Here is a 26,123-nt window from a genome sequence, read left to right as displayed (position 1 = left end):
TGTTGTCCAGTCAGAACTTCAAAAAAGCCGACAAAGAATTAAACGAGGAGAAAGAGGGATTCTTGGCGGTCTCATAGGCGTGAAGATCATAATCAAGTACAGACTAGCAAGGTCAGTAAACAAATCAACGGGTCTGGGAAGAAATACACTAAGCGGCGGTCGCAGTTCGTGCCTAGCGTTCGGTAAACTACAAAAAAGAAGAAGAGAGGTTGAAAGACACAAATCACTTGTTATAGAATTCCTTACACGAGATGACAACTCCAGATGTAATCCAGGTAAACAAGATAAACTCAAAGTGAATGGATCAACGCAGCAAACAAGACTTCTAACTGACTACTTAAGAAATTTGTACGCAAAATTTATGAGCGAAAACCCAGGAATAACATTGTCGTTCACATCGTTTACTCGCATTCGCCCTGCTTATGTAAAGCTTACAAGGTTTATTTCACGAAGTTGCTGTCTTTGCACAAAACATCAGAAAACATCAGAACTTTGCTCTGTGCACATCAGCGCTGCGAAAGTGTCAAATTAATGTGCCTCTTAACCCAGAAAGGTTCATTGAAGATGCCAACAACATAGAGAAAATAAAAGCTGAAATTCCCAACGAAATCGAACTTGGTCAATGGAAAAGAGTAGCAGTTGACGACAAGGGAAAAAAGAAGATGGTAATGAAGGTGGTGGCAAGTACATTGAAGAAAGAGGACTTTTTAAAGCAGATGGAACAGCAGATAGTGGATTTCTCAGCTCATGTTGGAAGGGTGAGACGGCAGTATGAACAATCTCTGAACATTAAACATAAGTTACCTGAAAATGAAGTGATTGTACATATGGATTTTTCAGAGAACTACAGCTGCCGAAGCGTAAATGAAATCCAGTCAGCATACTGACCGCCGTAACTTTACATCCTGTAGTGATTTACTATAAGACCGAGCCGGATAAGTTACAACACAAGAGCGTGGTAATAGTTTCTGACGAACTTGGACATAACGCAAGTACAGTGGTTTCATTTATTGATAACATTGTACCTGAAGTGAAGAAACTGGTCCAGTCAGTCAAGAAAATTCACTATTACACTGACAGTCCGACATCACAATACAGGAATAAAACAATATTCAGAGTTGTGGCAAATCATGCAAAGCCGTCTGGAATTACTTTGAAGCCGGCCACGGTAAAGGCCCCTGCGACGGATTGGGCGGCTCAACAAAACGTATGGCTGATGAAGCTGTCAATGCAGGAAAAGTTGCCATACAAGTTGCTGAAGACTTTATAGTTGGACGCAGTCGCAAAAGTGTTCAATGAGAAACGTGCAATTCCTTAATGTTTCTTCAATTGAGTGCCAAACAAAAGCCAAAGAAATTAATCGTCAGGAAATTAAGGCAGTAACGGGTACAATGAAAGTTCATGCCGTGATCGGAAAAGGAAACAACACCATTATGACATCACATGTAAGCTGTTATTGTGACACCTGCATGAAAGGTGAATGTTGTTCGTCAAATCAGTGGACCGAGGTGTCAATTATAGTTCACGCTAAAAAAGATCAAGAGAACATGCATGTAGATCCGAATGAGATTCATGTAGATCACACCCACGAAAATGAACATGATGAGATCCTTGAAGGACCCAGCATGACTGAAAATGAAAATGAGATCCCCAAAGATAGCCAGACACGTGATGTTGCAATTGGGACATTTGTTGCTGCAATGTATGAACGAAAAGTTTATATAGGAAAAGTTGTACAGGTCGATGGAGATGACAACGAAGTTGAGATTACATTTATGAAAAACATGAGAAGTCTGTTGCAGTGGCCATCGAGTGAGGACCGGTTATGGGTTGATAGAACAGCAATCGTTTGTACAGTTGCAGAACCTTTACCAGCCGGAGAATCCAAATCAATGAGCTTTAAGCTTAGTTCGTCCGATCTCGTCACAATTGAAACGTATAAAAATATGCACATAAAAGTATAATACTGTACATTTGTGTTACATTCGTCTGTAGCCTACTGCAAGTATACCGATATTGCATTTGTAAATACACTGTATTTTTTACTTGTATAATGCGTATATATGTGAAGTATAATGCGCAAATGATTGTATCGTAATAGTGTAACGAACCTTACATTGATAGAATCAATTAAGTAAACCTACGCATGATGTTCTTGATGAATTTTAAATCGCCCTACTGCATGTTGCGGTTGTTTGTTATTTTAATGAACGTGTTCAATGAGCAATAATGAACAACATGTGTGTTTAAATATGTTTTTGTGTGTTCACGTATGTCAGAAATCGTAATCATAACTTGCATGTAACATTATTAATTGAATGCACTACTTAGTTGAAAATTATCAAGTGCGTATATGTGTTCGAGTTTACTTGATGTTAATAAAAGCATTTGACAGTTTAATTTGCGTTTTATATTTCTCATTGTCTATTACACAAACTTGATGAAATTTAGTAAGGTTCGTTATTTAAGAAGCCCAGTATTCGACAAGCTTATGTGTGTTTACCTGTGTGCCTGAGTAAGCACTTGAACTTTGTTTTTAACCATCAATCCCCTCATGGGTCCAATCAATGATAAATAAAGAGTAAACACGAGTCACAGATATAAATGCAAACGTCATTAATAATGCATAACAAATAAATCCGTTTTATTTTCTAAAAATTACAAACAACAACACTTTTCAATTGCTACAGTAGCGTTTAAACATAGTGTACGATATTTACAATAACTAAATCAATTATGAAAACATATTTATAAACATTATTGGTGATATTATTCGTCTTATTTGATAATGTGTTGGTTCTATTTCAATTTAAAGTTTAGCATATCCCGACAAACGAACCTTACATGCCAGACTGAACGGCTTTTTTGTCAACAGCGATATCTCAATAACCACTAGCGTCATGATGGAAATACTTGGCAACATACTCCAATACACTATTTCAAACAACAAAATTACCATTTAACGTTTATTTTTTAAACATAACTTTTCTTTAATTTTGTAAATGCCATTGGCCTCTTCTTATTGAAAATGCGTGTATAGCGTGTTCTAGGTGAACTGGAATTTTCTTTAGACCAGAAAGATGTTAAATGAAGATATCCAGCGATATTATTTTATGGCATGTCAATAATAGATTCTTAATGTTTTTTCAACAATACCATGATAAATATTATTTTTAATTAATTAACAAGAATTATTCCATCATATTTACTAATGTATTATAGCATCATATTGACTAAATAATGTATTAAGTATGAGCGCGATGATTCTCGATACTGTTAATAATCGAATCAAATACACGTAGCAATGCGTGATAAACCACTCAAACAGGTTTGTACGAAGAACGCGGGTATACATATTTAAAATATGTACGGAGACTTCGCGTGTGGTCGGTTGACTTTGGTTTTCTGTTTTGTATCTATAGGTTTATGACCAGCAATATGTAATAATGTAAAATAAGCCGCGAAAACTCCGCGTAACATCCCGTACTGCGTTTGATGCAGCTAAAAACTGCACAGAAAAAGATATTGGCTATCCTTGATCTCATTCATTTAAATCTTTACCTTCCATAAACTCCAACCACAATCAACGCCGTATATCTTTTTTACAGATATTTCTTGTTTAGAATGCGTTGAGATGTGTTTGACATGCATTAACTCCAGTATCTGAAGCTTCAGTATCTTATCCCTATAAATGGCAAACAATTTCTTTGAGTTGACATTTTCATTATATGATAGGTGGGCATATAACAAGAAACTGTCTTTTGAAGTTAAAAAAAATCCTGGCTATGATTGGAGTAATTATGGATATTTTCTACGTTCAAGTCAAGGTGGGGGCTAAGGAAAAAAAGTAGTGGCCATATTTCAGTGTTTCAATGACGACCCACATCATAGGCTAATTAGGTCAATATATGAGTGTATCTGTAACAACATAATTATTATCATCAATGTATTTGTATCAACAAGCATTGTATTAAATGATCATGCAAACCACACCTAAATAATTTTTTAAATATTTTTCACCTGAAATTCAATGCTTTATTGTTATTATTTTTATTTTCACTTGTATTCATTTTCATGTATTGACAGTAAAGTCTAATTCCTTTACGCCCCCCTCTGCCTAAGTAATATTTTTTACAAACGTATTAGACAAACAACATAGTCTGTGATTTTTGGCTCCTTAAAAAAACATCTACTTCCATGTAATGAACGTGAATTGATTAATTGTTCAATAGTTTAAATGGGTCAATACTTTCCCTGTGTGTGCATTAATTCCAATGTTAATTTTTCAATATAAAATACTACATGTACTGAGTTGCATGTCTTTTATTAGTTACAGCGCATGGTATTTAAAAACATGCGCTCTTTCCATGGGAACATGACAAAGTACAGCAACAATTTTGAGCTGTTATTAAAACACGGGCTTTACAAAGCCTATATGTATAGAGAATAGTGTATGCTGTAGACTTGTACAAAGGCACTTGTAGCAGCTAAACTTATCTCACCGCTGTAGAAAAATGAGTTCTTTAAATGAACATGATGAAATATACCTGTACTGGATTTAAATTACTACAGCGTAAAATTGTTAACAGTTATTGTTTTCACAATTAACTTGCCATAAGTACCCGGTAATTAATTGCTCACCATTTGGATTTAACTTTTCATGAGTATCAATTGTTAACAGTATCTTTACACTAATCGTTTACAGTAAAAAGGTGCAATTATGATGCCCAACATCGTATTTAATGTACTGTTCAATTTACACCGGTTTACCAATGTAAATAAAAAAATTGCCAGTGAACACCGCCCTCAAAAGCATTCTCGTAACTGATGTGACGTTGAACTTCAAAATTTGGCGACTGGAAAGGTACCCGACAATTTCTCCTCATTACAGGACACGCTTCAGTAAAACAGTGATAACGTTAATCGTTAAATGATCCAAATGTTAAAAAAGTCTGGTCGCAGTGTAAGCATGACCAATGAAGGGATTATCCATATGGATTATCGACCTAAACAAGGTGGTTGTCATTATCCCCTTGGGCCTTTCCGATATTATTATCTGTTATGTAGATTGTTATCTGTAGAATCAGTACGATGTTTGTGGCGATTCATATGGCCTGAGAACAGGAATTTAGAGAGGGCATTTGAAGATCAGATGGTCCTTTTTTTCAATCACCAATTTCATGAAAATGTGATTTTTGATCGCCAACCAAGAATTGTAATTGCCCAATGTAATGTTTGCGATCGGTTACACTGACTTAGCACATGTTTTTTTTTTCAAAGAGTAATAATCAGGTAATTTGCACATTTTCTGAAATAGGATTCTCGGGCGTACATCACAATATATATATATATATAGAGAGAGAGAGAGAGCTGAAGCTGCACTTGTTTGCCTTTTGAAATATCTTCCATACAAGTGCTACATTTTACATATGTCAACATATAAGCTATGGTAGGCTTCTTTCCAGCAATAGAATTAAAACAAATGAAAAAAACAACAAAGTAAAATATGCTTGGATAAGTGATAGTATAGAAATCAATTCCTAGACAGGCTGGTTCAGATTATCACAGGTACATTTTTTGGCTTGGAACATTTTCTTACTCTCAAATAATAAAGGAACTAGAAAGTACAAGACCCATTCTTTATCAGGATTCTTAATCTTAAGAAGGATTCCTAGCGGCTAAAAATTCCTGTAGCCGATTGAAGTTGTTCTGTTAAAATTCTTCTTGCTTGTATATTTTATAGTTTTAAATGGAGAAAACTTGAGGGCAAATGTGAATTTTCTGTGACAATTTTGCTAATTTGTAGGGATTGGTTCATGTGGCTAATGGCAGGTAAAGCCGTGTGATAAACTGTGCTGCTTGTTTCTCGCTACAGGCAGACCTTGAGGCGTTACGTCTGCGTACTGAGGCCATCGTGAAGGAGAACGAGAGGTTACACTCCAGACTAGAAAACACACCCAACGGTCCTGTGGACTTACTTGAATGGTAGGCTCTAGTGGTGTGACAAAATGTTTTCATTTTCTAATTGGCTACTTTGTTTTTAATTGACTGTTTAATCAGTCAAGATGTATTGTTGAAATGATGTTTTTGACAATAAATGTGGTCAGAAAATGTTCTTTATGAAAATATTTCTTACTGAAGAAAAAAAATGAAATCAGTCAATGTATGAGGACTGTGTTAATATTAAAATATAGAGTTTCTATATACAGGATTTTTCTGATGCTTTTGGAGTAATTTTAGTAAATTTACTAACCTTCAGTAAAGTTTATATTGAATTTGTCTCACAATTTGAGAGACTCTGTGCGTTTTATGTAGAGAATTAGCATGTTTTAGTGAGATTCTTTGTGTTTGATGGAGATTCTGTGTATTGAAGGGAGAATGTGTGTGTTTGATGGAGATGCTGTGTGTTTGATGGAGAATCTTTGTGTTGAAAGGAGAATCTGTGTGTTTGATGGAGATTCTATGTGTTTGATGGAGATTCTGTGTGTTTGATGGAGATTCTGTGTGTTTGATGGAGATTCTGTGTGTTGAAGGGAGAATCTGTGTGTTTGATGGAGATTCTCTGTGTTTGATGGAGTTTCTGTGTGTTGAAGGGAGAATCTGTGTGTTTGATGGAGATTCTGTGTGTTTGATGGAGATTATATGTGTTTAAATGAGATTATTTGTGTTTGATGGAGATTCTATGCGTTGAAAGGAGATTCTGTGTGTTTAAGGTCATAATACACTAAATAGTTTCCCTATATAATTCAATGTAAAAGCGACAACTTTTAGCAAAAATAAATGCAACATTTTGCACATAGAGACCCCCATAACCATACCTTTTCTTAAAGGCCATTCTAAGCGGAATCAATTTATGCAAAAAAAAAGATATGTCATGTACAAAGCAAGAAAGAACTTGACACAAATCAAAATCGACTATTTTTGCAACTTTTTTTTCGGCCGTTTCTTAGTGGAATGTAACCTTTTCTAGTGCAATAGTTTACTATAGTCTTCAAGTGTATCATATTTCAGGGATTCAGTAGTGAACACCTATTCATGCCCTACCATTATCTCCGCAAGATAACACCCGAATAATGGTAAAAAGTGTAAAACATGCCTTCCTGTCAACTATGATATTTTTTTAGAGAGTACAGCCCTTCATGAAGCGATCATTTAGTGTATTGTAACCTATAAGACAACGTTTACTGTTATCATCGCAAAAATAAGCACTTCTCGATACTTATAAACCTATTTTTTATGTGCACGCCAATTTTCAGACCGATCTTTCACGTAGAAATGCTTGAAAATGCATTTTATTATAACGCCTGATAAGCCATGTGGCTTTCGCGTTCGGAGCTTTGATTTATAACGGGCGTTCAGGCGTAAAACGATTACCCTAAATAATTACAATCGGTCAAAATACTGGAATATTGTTACAAGCTATGTAGAAGAAGAAGTAAACAACTATTAAAACGTGTTCATGAGCTCTTTCAGCACAAATTGTTGCGATTTGAGATGCTCAAGACGATTTTGTGTACGTTTTTTTCTTATTTTCCTCTGAAAACGTATTTATTTCTTAAAAACTCACGATGCTCCTTAAATTCGTGAAACAAACGCATTTATTCCGTGAAATTTGCCAAAACGCGTCATATCCCACCAAAAAAATGATGATTTTCTGTAAATACAGCTCCTTTGTGACTAGGCCTGGTTTTGCGTTTAGGTCATAATACACTTAATAGTTTCCCTATATAATTCAATGTAAAAGCGACAACTTTGAGCAAAAATAAATGCAACATTTTGCACATAGAGACCCCCATAACCATACCTTTTCTTAAAGGCCATTCTAAGCGGAATCAATTTATGCAAAAAAAAAGATATGCCATGTACAAAGCAAGAAAGAACTTGACACAAATCAAAATCGACTGTTTTTGCAACTTTTTTTTCGGCCATTTCTTAGTGGAATGTAACCTTTTCTAGTGCAATGGTTTACTATAGTCTTCAAGTGTATCATATTTCAGGGATTCAGTAGTGAACACCTATTCATGCCCTACCATTATCTCCGCAAGATAACACCCGAATAATGGTAAAAAGTGTAAAACATGCCTTCCTGTCAACTATGATATTTTTTTAGAGAGTACAGCCCTTCATGAAGCGATCATTTAGTGTATTGTAACCTTAAGGGAGAATCCGTGTGTTTGAGAGATGTTATGTGTTTTAGGGAGATTCTATGTGGTTTAGGGAGTTTGAATGCGTTATAGGAAGATAATGTGTTTAAGAGACATTCTGTGTGTTTTAGCGAGATTTGGTGTGTTTTTGGAAGAGATTCTGTGTGTTCTAGGAAGAGATTCTGTGTGTTTTGGGGATCTTCTGTGTAGTTTTGGGAGATTCTGTGTGTTGAAAGGAAAATCTGTGTGTTAAAGGAAGATTCTGTGTGTTGATGGAGAATGTGTGTTTGATGGAGAGTCGTTGTGTTTAAAGAAGATTCTGTGTGTTCAATGGAGAATCTGTGTGTTTAAGGGAGAATATGTGTGTTTGAGACATGTTTTGTGTTTTAGGGGTTTGTATGTGTTTTTGGAAGATTATGTGTTTTAGGGACATTCTTAGTGTTTAAGCGAGATTCCGTGGATTCTAGGGAGAGATTCTGTGTGTTCTAGGGAGAGATTATGTGTGTTTAAGGCTCATTCTGTGTGTTTTGGGGGAGATTCTGTGCATTTAACGGAGAATCTGTGTGTTAAAGGGAGTTTCTTTGTGGTTTTGGGAGATTCTGTGTGTTTTAGGGAGATTCTGTGTGCTTCAGGGAGATTCTGTGTGCTTCATGGAGATTTGGTGTGTTTTATGGACATTATGTGTGTTAAGGGTGATTCTATGTGTTTAAGGGCAAATCTGTGTGATGAGGGAAATTCTATGTGTTTTGGGGAGATTTTATGTGTTTTTTTAGGGATATTATATTGTTTTAGAGAGATTCTGTGTGTTTTAGAGACATTTGGTGTGTTTTATGGTTATTCTGTGTGTTTTATTGACATTCTGTATGTTTTAGAGATATTTTGTGTGTTTTAGGAAGATATTATGTGTGTTGAAGGTACAATCTGTGTGTTTTATGAAGATTATGTGTGTTTAAGGCACATTCTGTGTGTTTTAGGAAGATTCTGTGTGTTTTAGGGAGATTTTTTGTGTTTCAGGGAGAGATTCTGTGTGTTTTAGGAAAATTCTGTGTGTGATTCTGTGTATTTCAAAGAGAATCTGTTTGTTTTAGGGAGATGCAGTGTGTTTAAGGGAGATTCTGCGTGTGAAGTACTGGTCGATTTGTTATCTACCTCTTCATATAATACACATTTACTTTTTGTGTGAATTCTCTCTCTATAGTGTTTGTTTACCTATTAAAGCTGGTACAATACATTTCCTTGTAATTTCCAATCATAATTAAGATCAGTGGGATACAAGATGCTCATTGGTCATTGGATTAAACTTTTTTATGTCATTGTAAATTTACTGACCACGCTTCCATTGCCAAGACCGTCAGGTGGATGTAAGTCTATTCTCGTGGCTTATTCCAACCTGGTGAGTTGTAAAAAAGTTTTCCTCTATTGAACATTTTGTTTTATTGTATTATAACACGTGTGTGAATTAAGGTGTGATGTGGAATATTTATTTAATATTTCATAGAATTGCATGTTTTTTTTCTGTTTGTAACGATATTGTCATTATTTTGTTTAGGTCTTTTCCGTCATGGCTATATTGGTCAACATCAATAAAATGGATTAAACAGAACTAAGGACTTTGTATGCTATGACCCCCTCCACCCCACATCCACTTCATGTGTTTTATGAAGATTCTGTGTGTTTAAGGGTCATTCTGTGTTTTAAGGAGATTGAGTGTGTTTTAGGAATGCCCTGTGTGTTTAATGATCATTCTGTGTGTTTTAGGGAAATTCGGTGTGTTTTAGGAATGCTCTGTGTTTAAGGGTTATTCTGTGTTTAAGAGAGATTTAGTGTTGTTAAGGAATGCTCTGTGTATTTGAGGGTCATTCTGTGTGTTTTAGGGAGATTCAGTGTGTTTTAGGAATGTTCTGTGTGTATAAGAGAGATTATGTATGTTATAGGAAGATTCACTGTGCATTTTAGGGAGATCGTGCTTGTTTCAATAAGATTATGTGTGTTTTAGTGGGTTTGTGTGTGTTGAAGGGAGATTTTGTGTGTTTTAGGGAGCAGATGAAGGACAATGCAAGGCTAGTACTGGAAGAGAACCAGAACCTTCTAGAACAGATCAGCGTTAAGGACCAGAAAACACATGACCTGCATCAGGCTCACCTCAGAGAAGGTACAGTCTATCATACATGTCCCATGTACCTCATAGGTTTATGTCAAATGTAGATGTCAAAGGTCAAATTTGGTGATAAAACATCTCGAGAATTCCCGCCTATCCATTACTTTGCCATTTAATGTTGGATTTTCTCTTTCTACTTCAAAGGTCAAGTTCACATTTATAGGTGAAAGGTCAGATGTGGCTTAATAAAAGCTATGATTTTGCCATGTCTTGACGGATTTTAAATTAACCTGGCAAACAATTAAAGCATCATAATTCGATATGTCTTATATTTATATATGATGACAAATTTATTATACGTCACTAACGTCTTTTAGGGTATGTAGGAGTGAGCTTGTCTGCCGGTCGGTCTGACGGTCGGTCCGTATTAAGTGTCCGCACTCTAATTCAAGTTGTTTTCATCCGATCTTCACCAAACTTGGTCAGAAGTTGTATCTAGATGATGAGTAGGTAAAGTTTGAACATGGGCCATGCCGGGTCAAAAACTAGGTCAGGGGGTTACTTAGTGCATTTTAAACATTGAGCATGGTGTCCGCTGTTTTATGTGAAGACAACATGCAAAATATTCTGTGTCAATGCGGCATGTGGAGGTATTCGTCATGTGTGTGACAAAGCTCTAGTCAATTTTATAATACTTATACTTCATTGAAATAACCTTCATGGAAATATTGATTGTAAGCAATAAGTTTCCCGGAAATGTACAACTTAAACACCTAGGATGTTATAATTGGCCATCCTTGAGAAATAAATCAATTGCACCTATTGAGTGTTTATGTCGAAAAACTGTCCAGCTTTTATCCTCTATTTCAAAAACTCTCAAACTGTAGTTTTTTATATTTTTTTACATTCAAAACTGTCTCATTTAGTATCTGTTTAAAAACTTCCAAAGTTGTTTATTATTCTTGTATGAAAAAAAGAACAACTTATTTTCTGCTTTAGTTGGAAAACTATCAAAGCAGGTGTCGACCTTGAAAACAGAGAAAGAAGAGGTAACAAAAGAGTTGGAGGACTTGAAGGCGTCTCATCGCACGCTGAAGCTGGCCCATGACAGACTCGTGACAGAGTCACAGGGGCACATAACTCAGGAGCAGCACATCAAGGAGGTCGCAGATTTGAAGAAGTAAGAAGAATTATTTGTATAATCATTTGAGCCTCATTCTGAGAAAAAAGGGCTTAATGCATGTGTGAATGGTGTCATCCCAGATTAGCCTGTGCACAGTTGATTGATTAACCCTTCACCACTTAGATACGTATTTTCACGCATTTGTAGTTCCTTAGAAAGTTATATTTAATTTAAGACCCTTTCATACTAAATTAAAGTTTATTAAGGCTTCATCTCCAAACCTTAGATACTGATGAGCAGCAAACAGCATAAAAGACTGCGAGTTACTCGCAGGCTGTTCTGGTTTTATGTTGTTTGCACATAGCCATTTTCACTTTGTTTATGAGTGGAAAAGGGTTTAAACAATGAAATAGCAGAGGTGAAGAAGTAAGAAGATATTTTTTAACGACCTGCAATTGTTTACATATACTTTGTCATTTGATTAGAACAATAAAATAGCGGATTTGTAGAAGTAGAAACAATCAATAAACGTTTTGAATGTTTTATATGTTCTCTTTTTCTGGAGATTAGAAAGAATTTATTTAATAAACATTATGAGCATACAATATGTCTTAAACATTTTTTCAAGAACTTGCAATTGGATGTTGAAGTCTTCGGGGTAAAATAGTATGCGGTCTTTATGTTTCATTTTTATCTGCAACAAAACAAATAAACTTAAGGTCCTCTCAAATACTAAGTGACACAGGTAAGAACCACAAGCAAGCACCCTGTCATGTTGTTTTTCTTTTCTTACAGGATTTTGCATATTCTGACTTCCTTAAAATTTAAAAAGCATCCTGTTAATTTGTGTTTCTCAATTAAGGATTTGGCCTATTCTGATACCTTTGAGCAAAAAAGTTTAAAATGAAAGTTCATATTCTCATGGTATATTGAGCAAAAAAGTTTAAGATAAAAGTTCATATTCTCATGGTATATTGTGTTTCTAAATGTCAAAGGTTTCAATATTCTGATATCTTTCAACAAAAGTGAAAAAGATCCATATTATGAGCATCTTGTCATTCTGTTTTCTATCAGTCTATTACTCCACATATTCTGATATCTTTGGACCAAGTTCAAAATATATCAAGCATCATATTATTTCATGCTTCTAAAAGTAGAGTAGTGATTTTGCTTACTGTTAAACCAATATTATTTGTTGGACGCTAATTGTTGTGGATTTTCTTGTTTCCAAATTTCCAAAGAACGCTCAAGTCCGTAGTCTTATAACCTACAAAAATCCAGGAATTTAAGATCAAACAAAAATGACAGAATTTATGAATTCACAAAATTAAAAAAATAAAATTAAACTACAGCAGACTGATTGATATCTTATAGCGACAAAAATCATTGTTTAAAAACAGGATGTTTTGTGTTATTTCAAACAATCATGATGTTCTGTGTTTCTTCCTCAGGAATTTGCATATTTGTATCAAAAATAAAAAAACAAAAAGATTATTTTGTATTTGAGCCAAGATCTGGGAAAATGGGACTTAATGCATATGCATATAGATTTGTCCTAGATTAGCCTGTGCTGTCAACACAGGCTAATCAGGGACGACACTTTTTGCCAAAACTGGATTTTTATAAAAAGAGACGTCCTTTAAACTTAAAATACCAGAAAGCAGAAAGTGCTGTTCCTGATAAGCCTGTGCAGACTGCACGGGCTAATCTGGGAAGACATTTTACGTACATGCATCAAGCCCCATTTTCCCAGAGCTCCTCTCATTTATAATGTGTTTCTCCCAGGAAGATGACAGAGCAGGAGGACAGCCACAGGCGTGACCTGGACGCTGCGCAGGCTAAGCTGCAGGGGGCCATTGTGGAGAGGAAGTCGCTAGGCAACCAGGTGATCGAGCTCACCACGGAACGGAAACGCCACCAGATAGAGGCACGACTCATGCACAAGTCTGTCAGGTGAGTAAATGTTATTTTTTTCACACGTGGAATCATGAGGGCCCGTATTCACCAAACAATTCTTAGACTTAAGTCTAAAAATTAAGAATATTCTTTAAATGAGTCACGTTCTGAGAAAACTGGGCATATTGCATGTGCGTAAAGTGTCGTCCCAGATTAGCCTGTGCAGTCTGCACAGGCTAATCAGGGACAACACTTTCTGCCTAAATTGGATTTTTTCTAAGAGGAGACTTCATCAATTTAACAAAAACTGTCATAAAAGCGAAAAGTTTTGTCCTTGATTTGCCTGTGCAGACTGCACAGGCTAGTCTTGGACGACACTTTATTATACCCACATAATTTATGCCCAGTTTTCTCAGAACACGGCTCAAATTGACATTTTTAATGATTGTTTAATTATGGCTAAAACTTGCTTGAACCTCCTTTATCTACATCGTTCTGTAGGTAGAACATTTTGTTAATGACATATTTACCAGTGGTAGACTGTATATATTAAAACGCTGGATGTTTTTGTCTTGGCTCTGTTCAGACTATTCATATTCTTAAGTCTAAGAATTGGTTTTTGAAAACAGGCTTGGGGCCCAGCATCACTCACCTTCTCAACGTTTGAGCTCAACTCAGACGATGAGCATTGAGTATCCACTCATCTGAGCATTAAGTATCCACTCATCTGAGCATTAAGTATCCACTCATCTGAGCATTAAGTATCCACTCATCTAAGCATTAAGTATCCACTCATCTGAGCATTGAGTATCCACTCATCTGAGCATTGAGTATCCACTCATCTGAGCATTGAGTATCCACTCATCTGAGCATTAAGTATCCACTCATCTGAGCATTAAGTATCCACTCATCTGAGCATTAAGTATCCACTCATCTGAGCATTGAGTATCCACTCATCTGAGCATTGTGTATCCACTCATCTGAGTATTGAGTATCCACTCATCTGAGTATTGAGTATCCACTCATCTGAGCATTGAGTATCCATTCATCTGAGCATTGAGTATCCACTCATCTGAGCATTGAGTATCCACTCATCTGAGCATTGAGTGTCCACTCATCTGAGCATTGAGTATCCACTCATCTGAGCACTGAGTATTCTCTCATCTGAGCATTGAGTATCCACTCATCTGAGCATTGAGTGTCCACTCATCTGAGCATTGAGTATCCACTCATTTGAGCATTGAGTGTTCTCTCATCTGAGCATTAAGTATCCACTCATCTGAGTATTGAGTATCCACTCATCTGAGCATTGAGTGTTCTCTCATCTGAGCATTGAGTGTTCTCTCATCTGAGCATTGAGTGTTCTCTCATCTGAGCATTAAGTATCCACTCATCTGAGCATTGAGTATCCACTCATCTGAGCATTGAGTATCCACTCATCTGAGCATTGAGTATCCACTCATCTGAGCATTGAGTATCCACTCATCTGAGCATTGAGTATCCACTCATCTGAGCATTGAGTATCCACTCATCTGAGCATTGAGTATCCACTCATCTGAGCATTGAGTATCCACTCATCTGAGAATTGAGTATCCACTCATCTGAGCATTGAGTATCCACTCATCTGAGCATTGCAGGGGACAAAAATATTTCTAAACTACACTCGTCCTGCAGGACAAGTGCATTAAATTTTTCACTCGTCCTGCAAGCACATGCACTTGTCCTTAAAATATCGGTGAAATGAAGATTGCAAAGGGCTGATATGACTAATAAAGTTTCTTGTATCACTGCTAAATTGCTGCTTACTCAGTTGTTCATGCCAGCTGATCACAAGATAAATGTTAAGCAGTGAAATAAATTACTTTATTTATGAGGAACACACAATAAATAATTGAAGACAATTTTGTGTTTGCCGTTTTTCTAATACTCGCGTGCTTTCCGTTTCGGACGTTTGAACATCCCTACCGCCAACTTTAAAGAACGCTCGTATGTCAGACATTTTTCTTACGAAATTCAGACTGGTTTGAAACCGTACTTCGCGTTTAAATAATTCTTTAAAAATCAATACTTACAGTGAATGCATAGGTTGGTTCCCTGTCCCCATGGACGCACAACGTTTACACCAAAAAACCAATATTTACTGAGGAGTCTCGCATAACAACGTGCACCTGCTGTATGAAATTTACAATAACAATTTCCGGTTCATTGGCGATCTACTTTCGGAATAGATATGATTTAAGAAAATGATTTTATTTAATGAAAACAAGTCTTACTCGTCAGAAAATACATATTTTAACATCAGCTTTTTTCACTCGTCCTGTAGGACGAGAGCTTTAGGGAAATTCACTCGTCCTTTCGAGATTTTACTCGTCAATACGAGCGGACGAGTGGTATTTTTGTCCCCTGCATTGAGTATCCACTCATCTGAGCATTAAGTATCCACTCATCTGAGCATTGAGTATCCACTCATCTGAGCATTGAGTATCCACTCATCTGAGCATTAAGTATTCACTCATCTGAGCATTGAGTATCCACTCATCTGAGCATTGAGTATCCACTCATCTAAGCATTGAGTATCCACTCATCTGAGCATTGAGTATCCACTCATCTGAGCATTGAATATCCACTCATCTGAGCATTGAGTATCCACTCATCTGAGCATTGAGTATCCACTCATCTGAGCATTGAGTATCCACTCATCTGAGCATTGAGTATCCACTCATCTGAGCATTGAGTATCCACTCATCTGAGCATTGAGTATCCACTCATCTGAGCATTGAGTATCCACTTATCTGAGCATTGAGTATCCACTCATCTGAGCATTGAGTATCCACTCATCTGAGCATTGAGTATTCACTCATCTAAGCATTGAGTATCCACTCATCTGAGCATTGAGTATCCACTCATCTGAGCATTAAGTATCCACTCATCTGAGCATTGAGTATCCACTCATCTGAGTATTGAGGCTATTGGTCAGTGCACGAACCATCCCAAATCTCAGCTATAAGAATATGCAAATGTTCCTCTTCAAACTCAAGGTTGAGGCAGACTTAAAACTTACAAACACATGTGTGAACACCGAATGGAGCATGATGGTCAAACTTATCAGAAGAATTCAGAACAAAATCTGAGTTGAGTTAGAATGTTTAAAGTTTGTGTAGCAAGGCTATGATATTAACCCTTTACCACTTAGATACGTACGTAAGGAGATAAGCAAGTGTTTTTGAAAAATGGAGGCAATATTTTTCAGAGACAATACATTTGAGAAAATAGGTTTACAGTTAGGCAATAGCATAAGATACAACCACTACTCATCCACAAGTCTTTTAGGTAAGAACTGACATTAAAGGATTTGGCATTGACTGGTCACAGCACTACACAGATTCATTTTTTAGGTAGAATTTCGTATTTTTAACCCATGTAAATTATTGCTAAATGCTGCCCACAGTCTCTTGGGCAAAACTTTTATGCTGTTTGTTGGCGTGAAGTGTTACGAGTTTCTTAGGCCAATTATGACATTTCCCAATTGATTGGAACATCAAATTGGCCATCACAATAAAATGCTGATATACTGGACATTTCATGCACAGTGATCCAAGCATTGCTGACTTATTTGCCTTTAAACATAGCTGACCAAGCAATTGCTGAGGTTATTAGTAACATATTTGGAAATCATTTTGAGCAGTGCTCTGGGAAAACTGGGCTTAATGCATAGCATTCTGGGAAAACTGGGCTTAATGCATAGCATTCTGGAAAAACTGGGCTTAATGCATAGCATTCTGGGAAAACTGGGCTTAATGAAGTATTGTCCCACATTAGCCTGTTCAGTTGGCACAGGCTTGTCACGGACAGCTTTTTCCGCTTTTATGGCATTATTTGTTTCAATGAAATGTCTATAAAACTATAATCCAGCTTAGGTTGAAAGTGTTGTTCCTGATAAGCCTGTGTTGACTGCACTGGCTAATCTGAGAAAATTTTTAAGGCACATGCTTGAAATCTTTTCGGGGACAGAGACTCAAATATCAACATTGCAATTGAACCATTCTTTGCTGGGATCATTTTATGTAATTGCTCAAGGCAAGTTACCATGATTAACAAAACTGCATAGGTCACTTCAATGTTTTATAAATATGCACGATACTTTTGGCACATTCATAAAGGCTCGTTTTTGCAATGCTGTTGTTGCTGTTTCAGACATGCCCAGCAGCGTATGATGCTGCTCCAGCGAGCCATAGAGCAGTCTGCCAACAAGGAGATGTCTGTACAGGAGTACTTGTCTTCACTTATCAAAGTGGTAGGGACAATATAACATGTCTTCTTTTATCAAAGTGGTATGGACAATATAACATGTCTTCACTTATCAAAGTGGTATGGACAATATAACATGTCTTCACTTATCAAAGTGGTATTGACAATATAACATGTCTTCACTTATCAAAGTGGTATGGACAATATAACATGTCTTCACTTATCAAAGTGGTATGGACAATATAACATGTCTTCATTTGTCAAAGTGGTATGGACAATATAACATGTCTATACTTATTAAAGTGGTATGGACAACATAATATGTCTTCACTTATTAAAGTGGTATGGACAAAATAATATGTCCTCACTTATCAAAGTGGTATGGACAAAATACTATCTATTAACTTATCAAAGTGGTATGGACAAAATAATACGTTTTCACTTATCAAAGTAGTAGGGACAAAATAATATGTCCTCATTTATCAAAGTGGTATGGACAAAATAATATGTTCTCACTTATCAAGGTGGTATGAACAAAATAATGTGTCCTCACTTATCAAAGTGTTATGGACAAAATAATATGTTCTCACTTATCAAAGTGGTTTGGACAAAATAATATGTTTTCATGACTTGTCAAAGTGGTATTGACAAAAAAAAATGTCCAAATGTATCAAAGTGGCATCCATGGGCAAAGTGGTAAGGTTTGACGGGCATTTGAATTCAGCATAGAGAAGTTATGCACTGAAACAAGAATTATTAATATTACAGAATCGTTAAAATTAGGCTTACGCATGTTCGTGAATAGTCACACTTTATGTACATTACGTGAGTACCATTGGTTTTAAGTGCTACTACTTTTGATTTTATTTTCTTTCTGGTGTAGTACCCATGGTTATATTCTTATTACTATGCAAATGAACTTTTAATTGGGTATGTAAGAATAAGATCTATGTGTTGAGTAAGTATTTAATAAGTTCATATAATATAACAAGTAATTATTAAAAGATTATCCAAGTTTTGAAAATATTATACTCTATTTGTAAGGATAATCCAATTTTTGAAAATATTTTACTGTATTTGTCATTGATTTTTTCTTTAATTGATTGAAAGAGAGTCATCAAATAAATACTGGATGAAAAACATGAATTAAGACACACTTTATTTTCTTTTGGCAGGCAGAGAAGAGTGCCTTCGAAAGAGACACATATGAAAAAGTGGTCAGTATGATGCTAAATCTTGGTTGGAAAACTGATTTGCTGTAAAAATCATTGTTATTTTTAACCAGGTTTTCCGAAGGAAAAAACTGGTTATTAGATTGGCGAATGCGGGCGGGCTGGCTGGCGGGCTGGCTGGCTGGCTGGCTGGCGGGCTGGCGGGCTGGCGGGCTGGCGGAATAAGCTTGTCCAGGCCATAACTATGTCGTTCATTGTCAGATTTTAAAATCATATGGCACATTTGTTCACCATCATTGGACGGTGTGTCGCGCGAAATAATTACGTCGATATCTCCAAGGTCAAGGTCACACTTTGAGTTCAAAGGTCAAAAATGGCCATAAATGAGCTTGTCCGAGCCATAACTATGTCGTTCATCGTCAGATTTTAAAATCATTTGGCACATTTGTTCACCATCATTGGACGGTGTGTCGCGCGAAATAATTACGTCGATATCTCCAAGGTCAAGGTCACACTTTGAGTTCAAAGGTCAAAAATGGCCATAAATGAGCTTGTCCTGGCCATAACTATGTCATTCATTGTGAGATTTTAAAATCATTTGGCACATTTGTTCACCATCATGGGACGGTGTGTCCCACGAAAGAATCACGTCAATATCTCCAATGTCAAGGTCGCCACGACTAAAAATAGATTTAAAAAAAAAAAAAAATTACAAAGGGGGTTAATTTTTTTTGTTCATTTCAAAAGTTCAGTTTGAGTTTTCTCCCTTTATCAGATTTTTTTTTCACAATGAAAACCTGGTTTTGTGACAATTTTGTCCCTTGTTGTTGATTTATTTGGTTGTTGATGTACACATTTTAAAACAAACACATCAGAAAATTACAGACACAAAGTCTTAATGTCCTCAAAATAAAAAAATTCCATTAATTTTTGTGTCGATGAAAAAGCCATTAAAATTTTAATGAAAACAAATATAAATTATTTTACAGTTACTCTTGTGTAACAATTCTTGCATTGATCATAAGTCTTTAGACTTAAAAAAAATAATAACGGAGAATATTTGTTGGTGTTAATGTAGAATTAATTTTAATTGAAGAATGAAAATGAAGGTTTGAATGTTTCTGATTAACAAATAGGCACCATGCAGTGCTTCTATAAAATATTTTGTTTTCTTTGGATTTTATGCTTTGAGGTTCGTAATTTTGGTATTTTCTGGCTTGTTGACAAATCTTTTCCCCCAAGAAAATGGTGAATTTCACTGTATTAAATGTGGTAAAGCATTGTAAAAAAGAACAATTAAGTCCATGTAGCACATATACCTAAACATTATTGCATGTAGCATGAAGGAGAACACTACAAACATGTTTGAGTGTGAAATAGAGGATAACAGGTTACTGTCGTATCAATGTGTAATACATGTATATCAGGTGATGTGTAGCATAAACGTTGTTTATACATGCCCGGCTTTATTTGTTCACAACCATAGGACAGTAACCTGTCCTCTACGTCCTCATTAAAAAAAAATATATCGCTATGACACTGCATTTTTATACCCCCATTACCATTGGTAATAGGGGCTATATAGGAGTCACTTTGTCGGTCTGTTTGTCTGTCCGTCTGTCCCGAAATTTCATCTTATCTTCACCAAACTTGGTCACAAGTTGTATCTAGATGATGTCTAGGTCAAGTTTGAATATGGGCCATGACGGGTCAAAAACTAGGTCACGTGGTCACTTAGTGCGTTTTAAACCGAAAGTTTGTCCGGACCATAACTATGTCATTTATCGTTAGATTTTAAAATGACTTGGTACATTTGTTCACCATCATAGGACGGTGTGTCGCGCGAGAATTATGTCCATAACTCCAAGGACAAGGTCACACTTGGAGTTCAAAGGTCAAATGCTTGTCCCGGCCATAACTTTGTCATTCATTGTGAGATTTTTAAATCATTTGGCACATTTGTTCACCATCATTTTTTTTCCCCAAAATGGAAGGCCAGGTCGTTCCTGAAACCAAGAAAAAAAAGCCCTGGAGAGATAACCATGTAGTGGTATGATAAACTGATGTATCTAGGTAACATGTCTGTATCAAATTAAAATGATCTACTTTTGACTATTGAAATTTATGGTAAAATGTCTAGAATTCCTGTGTGTTTAATTGCTATTGGCTTTTCTAGGCCAAGGAACATGAAATAGAAACCAAGAAGGCCATGAAAAAACTTCTACAAGGATCCCTTACTGTGGGAAAAATGGAAGAAAAACTCAAGGTATGTTGATTCAGGATTTAAAATATAAAATAATTTACAGTTATTTATATTATTTAACTGATTTATTAGTCCTCTACCGTAGCAACATGAGGGAAATTTAGGAATACCCCTTCTCTGTCTTTCCTACAGTGTCTCTGTGTGGGTGATGGAACTTGGTATGTGCCACAGCTAAAAAGTATTTTAGCTATTGAGATCCTGTTTATACTCCGATAACATTAACCTGGTAGGGGATTGTGTTTTGTCTTTTACAAAGCTTTAGTTTTTTAGCCTACCTGAGCATAACATGCCCATGTGATCGCCTTTTGTCTCTGTCATGCTGTGTGCCTTGTCATCAACATTTGCCTTGTGAACACTCAAGCCGCGACCTTACTAACCCATCTTCATGCAACTTGGACAAAACATTTGTTCCAATTATATTTTAGCCAATTTGAAAACTGGTTTAAGTGCTATGAAAAACTTGTCACAATGTTACATTTAATAAAAGCTATAATTCTCTAGAGGGCTCATTTAATGTCCATTGTAAAAGAAACTTGGCCTAAATCATTGCCCCAAAGTGTGAAAATGGGTCCTGAAGGGTCAAACACTTGGTACATGAATCTAAGTTAGATTCAAGGAAAAAGCATTTAAACAGTCATTTTGGCTACATATTATTGCTCAATCTTCATGAAACTTGGCAGGAACATATGTCTTAATATTTTCTTAGCTGAATTGAACACTGGGTCAAATGGTTAAATTAAACAATAAGCTTGTGAACACAATACATGTAGATGCCACATTTATTGTCCTATTTGTCTGCATAAGTATTTTTCCTATTTCTAAAATTCATGAAACTATACTAAATTTAGTCTTAATGTTGTTATGCATACATTGAATTCATTGTGAAATACATGAAAATATTCTAAATTTAGTCATAATGATGGTATTAATTCATTTAATTCCTTGTGAATACTTTGAAAAAATGTAGAATACTTGACAAGATATTTTTTTACCATCTGTCCACACTGTGTGACTAAAGAATTTTTCCAAACGAAGAGAATAAATGCTTGTCTGAGTATATATGAGCCTTGTTGTGAGAAAAATGGGCATTATGCATGTGCGTAAAGTGTCGTCCCAGATTAGCCTGTGCAGTCCACACAGGCTTATTAGGGACGACAGTTTCCGCCTAAATTGGATTTTTGCTAAGAAGAGACTTCATTTAAAAGAAAAATTTCATAAAAGAGGAAAGTCCGCCCTGATTAGCCTGTGCGGATTGCACAGGCTAATCTGGGACGACACTTTACGCACATGCATTATGCCCAGTTTTCTTAGAACGCGGCTCATATGATAGAGCACTTTGTATTTTAGCTCTACAAGATGAGGGCAGCTGCCAGGATAGGCACAGTTGCAGAAAGGTAAATTTGAAAGTTCACTATGTCTGTGATATTGAAGATAGCAACTTGATATTTGGAATGCATGTGTATCTCATTGAGCTGCACATTTTGAGTGGTGAAAGGTCAAGGTCATCCTTCAAGTTAAAGGTCAAAAAAACTAATCCAAGGGAAGTTTTACTTCAACAAGCTTTAAAGAGAGATAATTTGTATTTATCATATGGCAGGTACAGATCATTTTTACAAGGGAAGTAATATTTTTTTAAAGGATATAATAAAAAACAAAAATATATAAATCAAAGTGGCGCAGTAGGGGGCATTGTGTTTCTGAAAAACACATCTCTTGTTTTGTTGTTGATTGATTAAAAATTTGGTGGCAAATATTTAAACTGAAATTGGCACAAAAATTGTCCCTACGCACCATCTTTTAATTGAAACACCTTTTAATAGCATCCTTTGTTACTTAATGAAATTCTACTTCATTTTAGATTTCTTATTTTAGAACTGCTTTTATATGTTTTATCAACCCTTTATTTATGTGTATGTTGTATGTGAGTATATAGTAATGTACAGAGTTTGGCACTGCAAGCTTGGAAAGTGCACCCATCCATAAACGCTATTTATTTGGCGGGGGATATCAATTTTAACGAAATGTCATGTGTTTATGTAATATTTGGATTTTTACCATTTCTATGCTCAGTTTTTCCTTGCCCAGGATGAAGGAGCAGGAGGAGGTGTTCAACTCGCAGAAGAGGGAATATGAAAGGGAGATAAGTCACCTGCGAAACATCATTCGGGAGAAGGAAGACCTCATACAGGAGGCAGCGGTCGACAAACGGTGAGTGGAAAAAGGATAGATAGATTTCATGGTTTCAAACCCTACTGTTTAACCCTTTACCACTTAGATATATGTATTTTCACCCATTTGTAGTCCCTTATAAAGTTATATTGAACACCTTTCTTAATAGATTCAAGTTTTTAAGGCTTCATCTCCAAACCTCCAGGTACTGATGAGCAGCAAACAGCATAAAACCTGAACAGATTGCGAGTTACTTGCAGGCTGTTCTGGTTTTATGCTGTTTGCACATAGTCATTTTTATTTGCATCTAATGGGGAAAGTGTTAAGTGTTCTGTACATCCATCCTTCATAAAGACACCAAGTACTGGTTCTACCCAGGAAACGGACTCCAGAGCTTTTCAATAAGTCTTATGTGTTTGATGCAATTGAGCTAAGATATATGAGTAAATGGTCAATTGAAAATGGATAGATAACCTGTGGGTCTCAGGATCTGTGTATTTGTTCTCAGTGACAATCTGTTGCAGTCTCAAGCAGTGAATGGTTTAAGTACTGTCCTGCATGAGCTGTGTCGTCTGCCCAGCCAGATCTGGGACATCATTTTATGAACTTGCATTGAGTCTGTTTTTTCCTTGACATGCCTTCAATATACATTAAGAGCCATAATCAGTATGAACTTATAGATCATAGATGTTGCAACAGCCATATTTCAGTATCTATTTATAGATACTAGATGTTGTAAGAGCCATATTTCAGTATCTATTTATAAATAATAGATGTTGCAAGAGTCCTATTTCAGTGTCTATTTATAGATCCTAGATGTTGTTAGAGCCATATTTCAGCATCTTTTTATAGACACTAGATGTTGTAAGAACCATATTTCAGTATATATCTATAGATCCTAGATGTTGTAAGAGCCATATTCAGTATCTTTTTATAGAAGTTAAACATTTGTTTGGGGATACTCTCATTTGCTCATTCGCTTGTTTTATTGCTAAGCAATTAGCAATCCATAAGGTTACAATTTTTCCTTTATGATTGAATCGCAAGATGTTGCAAAATATGACCCAAACAATTATATTTTCTCAAAAAATGAAGTAATATCCAGACAAGCAAACGAATGAACAATGAGTTGTGCTCTTGGAAAACAAGTCTCATGTGCGTTAACCCTTTGCATGCTGGGAAATTTGTCGTCTGCTTAAATGTCATCTGCTGAATTTCTAAAATTAGCATTTTCTTTGATTTTTTTCAAAGAATACTATCAGAATAGCAAACAGTTTGGATCCTGATGAGATGCCACGTTCTGTGGCGTCTCATCTGGATCCAAACTGTTTGCAAAGGCCTTTAAAATTTGGTTCCCGCACTGAAAGGGTTAAAGTGTCGTCCCAGATTCGCCTGTGCAGTCAGAAACGACACTTAATCCGAGACAACACTTTCCGCCTAGACTGGATTATGGCTAAGAAGTAACTTCCTTAAAATAAAAAAATCCATATAAGTGTGTCCTTGATAAGAATATGCACTCTGCACAGGCTAATCTGGGACGATACTTTGTGCACACGCATTAAGCCCTCTTTCCAAATTGTTCATCTCAAATCAATTCATAATTTAATGTACAATGTATTGCCAGAGACCTAGAGGAGCAAATGGAGGCAGTTTGGCAGTCAGCCAACTCTGAGAACGTACGAATACGTGAGGACATGCACAGGAGTGTTCAGCAGCTGCGCAAGCACACGGGTCTCTCGGAGGCATTAGATGAGCAGGAAAAACTAGAAAAAGTTTACGTCTCTTCGGATGATGAAGCTGATGTTAAAGCAGTAGCAAAAACTTAATGAAATTTGGTCGTAGTTACTGCTTTTGAACAATATTTGTTTTTGGTGCTACCCTTTTTTGGCGTTACTTTCGGACTTTTCGATGATTGTTACAAAGGGTGTTAAAGATCAGGTAAATGAAGCTGGTGTCGTGAATTCTGATAGTTGTTTCAATTGCATGAAAGGAAGCATGATAGCTAGGTTGAGAAACATGATTGAATGTACATTTTCAACTCAGTTGTATTATTGCTTGACAATGTATTTAGCTAGCTTGAAAATGGCTATTTTAAAATTTTAATTCCAACCCCGAAAAACTGCTCTGTGGAAACCATTAATAGTTAAACATTTTACATAAAAGTTTATAAATGACAGTCGTTTCAGATGCTGTTCTGAAATCATACCAGTTAAGTTTATGTTCAGAGCCAGTAGTTGTGGTTTTTGTATTGTTGCAATGCATGCATTGTTAGGGCTTGTTATTTTGGTGGGGAGAATAGATGTAGAGAAAAATACCTGTATTGCAGTTCATTTGGTAAAGGGAACAAAATGTCTGACAGCACCAGTTCAAAAAAACTTTTAAAAATCTTCAAACTTCTTACAAATAGTATCTTATGGACATTATGCTTGCAAAAATACTGAAAACCAAATTGAAATGAGTCAGTAAAAATGATTTGTAAAAAATTGTTGTTGTTTTTTCTTGTCTATAAAGTTTGTTTTTTGGTAACAATTAAGAATTCAATGCATTGCATTACAAGTGTACTAAGTAATATTTTTATTTGATTGACTGTAAGATCCTTTGTCTGATGATATTATACTCATATTAAAACATAGTATGTTAAACATTAAGCGAGATTTAATGCTCTTTTCAGGATATTATTTTTGAATACGATGTTTAGCTAGATTTTATGCTCCTATCAGAATATCATTGTTGAGTACATTTTTAGCTAGATTTTATGCTCCTATCAGAATATCATTTTTGAATACATTTTTAGCTAGATTTTATGCTCCTATCAGAATGTCACTGATGAATACAATGTTTAGCTAGATTTTATGCTCCTATCAGAATATCATTTTTAATACAATTTTTACCGGTAGCTAGATTTTATGCTCCTACAAGAATATCATTGTTGAATACAATATTTAGCTAGATTTTATGCTCTTATCAGAATATCATTGTCAAGTACATGTACAATATTTAGCTAGATTTA

At 35.8% G+C, this 26,123-nt stretch overlaps 1 protein-coding gene across 4 annotated transcripts in view; it reads left to right on the top strand.

Annotated features, from left to right (window-relative positions):
- Positions 1–26,123, top strand: part of LOC127881999 (centrosomal protein of 89 kDa-like) — a 56,421-nt gene that overhangs the window by 27,379 nt on the left and 2,919 nt on the right. For 3 of the 4 annotated variants that reach the window (XM_052430346.1, XM_052430342.1, XM_052430344.1), the window contains 10 exons: positions 5,876–5,985; positions 10,181–10,296; positions 11,242–11,422; positions 13,151–13,318; positions 17,456–17,555; positions 18,685–18,726; positions 20,858–20,947; positions 22,292–22,338; positions 23,030–23,152; positions 24,738–26,119. In XM_052430346.1, the coding sequence (XP_052286306.1) occupies positions 5,876–5,985; positions 10,181–10,296; positions 11,242–11,422; positions 13,151–13,318; positions 17,456–17,555; positions 18,685–18,726; positions 20,858–20,947; positions 22,292–22,338; positions 23,030–23,152; positions 24,738–24,939 (1,179 nt within the window). In that variant the 3' untranslated portion in view covers positions 24,940–26,119. Of the gene's footprint in view, positions 1–5,875; positions 5,986–10,180; positions 10,297–11,241; positions 11,423–13,150; positions 13,319–17,455; positions 17,556–18,684; positions 18,727–20,857; positions 20,948–22,291; positions 22,339–23,029; positions 23,153–24,737; positions 26,120–26,123 lie in introns of those variants that run through there. The other variant, XM_052430345.1, reaches the window with a different exon arrangement.

The sequence above is a fragment of the Dreissena polymorpha genome, chromosome 5 (genome assembly GCF_020536995.1).
Source record: "Dreissena polymorpha isolate Duluth1 chromosome 5, UMN_Dpol_1.0, whole genome shotgun sequence".
NCBI classification, from domain to species: domain Eukaryota; kingdom Metazoa; phylum Mollusca; class Bivalvia; order Myida; family Dreissenidae; genus Dreissena; species Dreissena polymorpha.
Note: the sequence above shows the minus strand (reverse complement) of the source record. Positions and strands in the feature narration are given on the sequence as shown.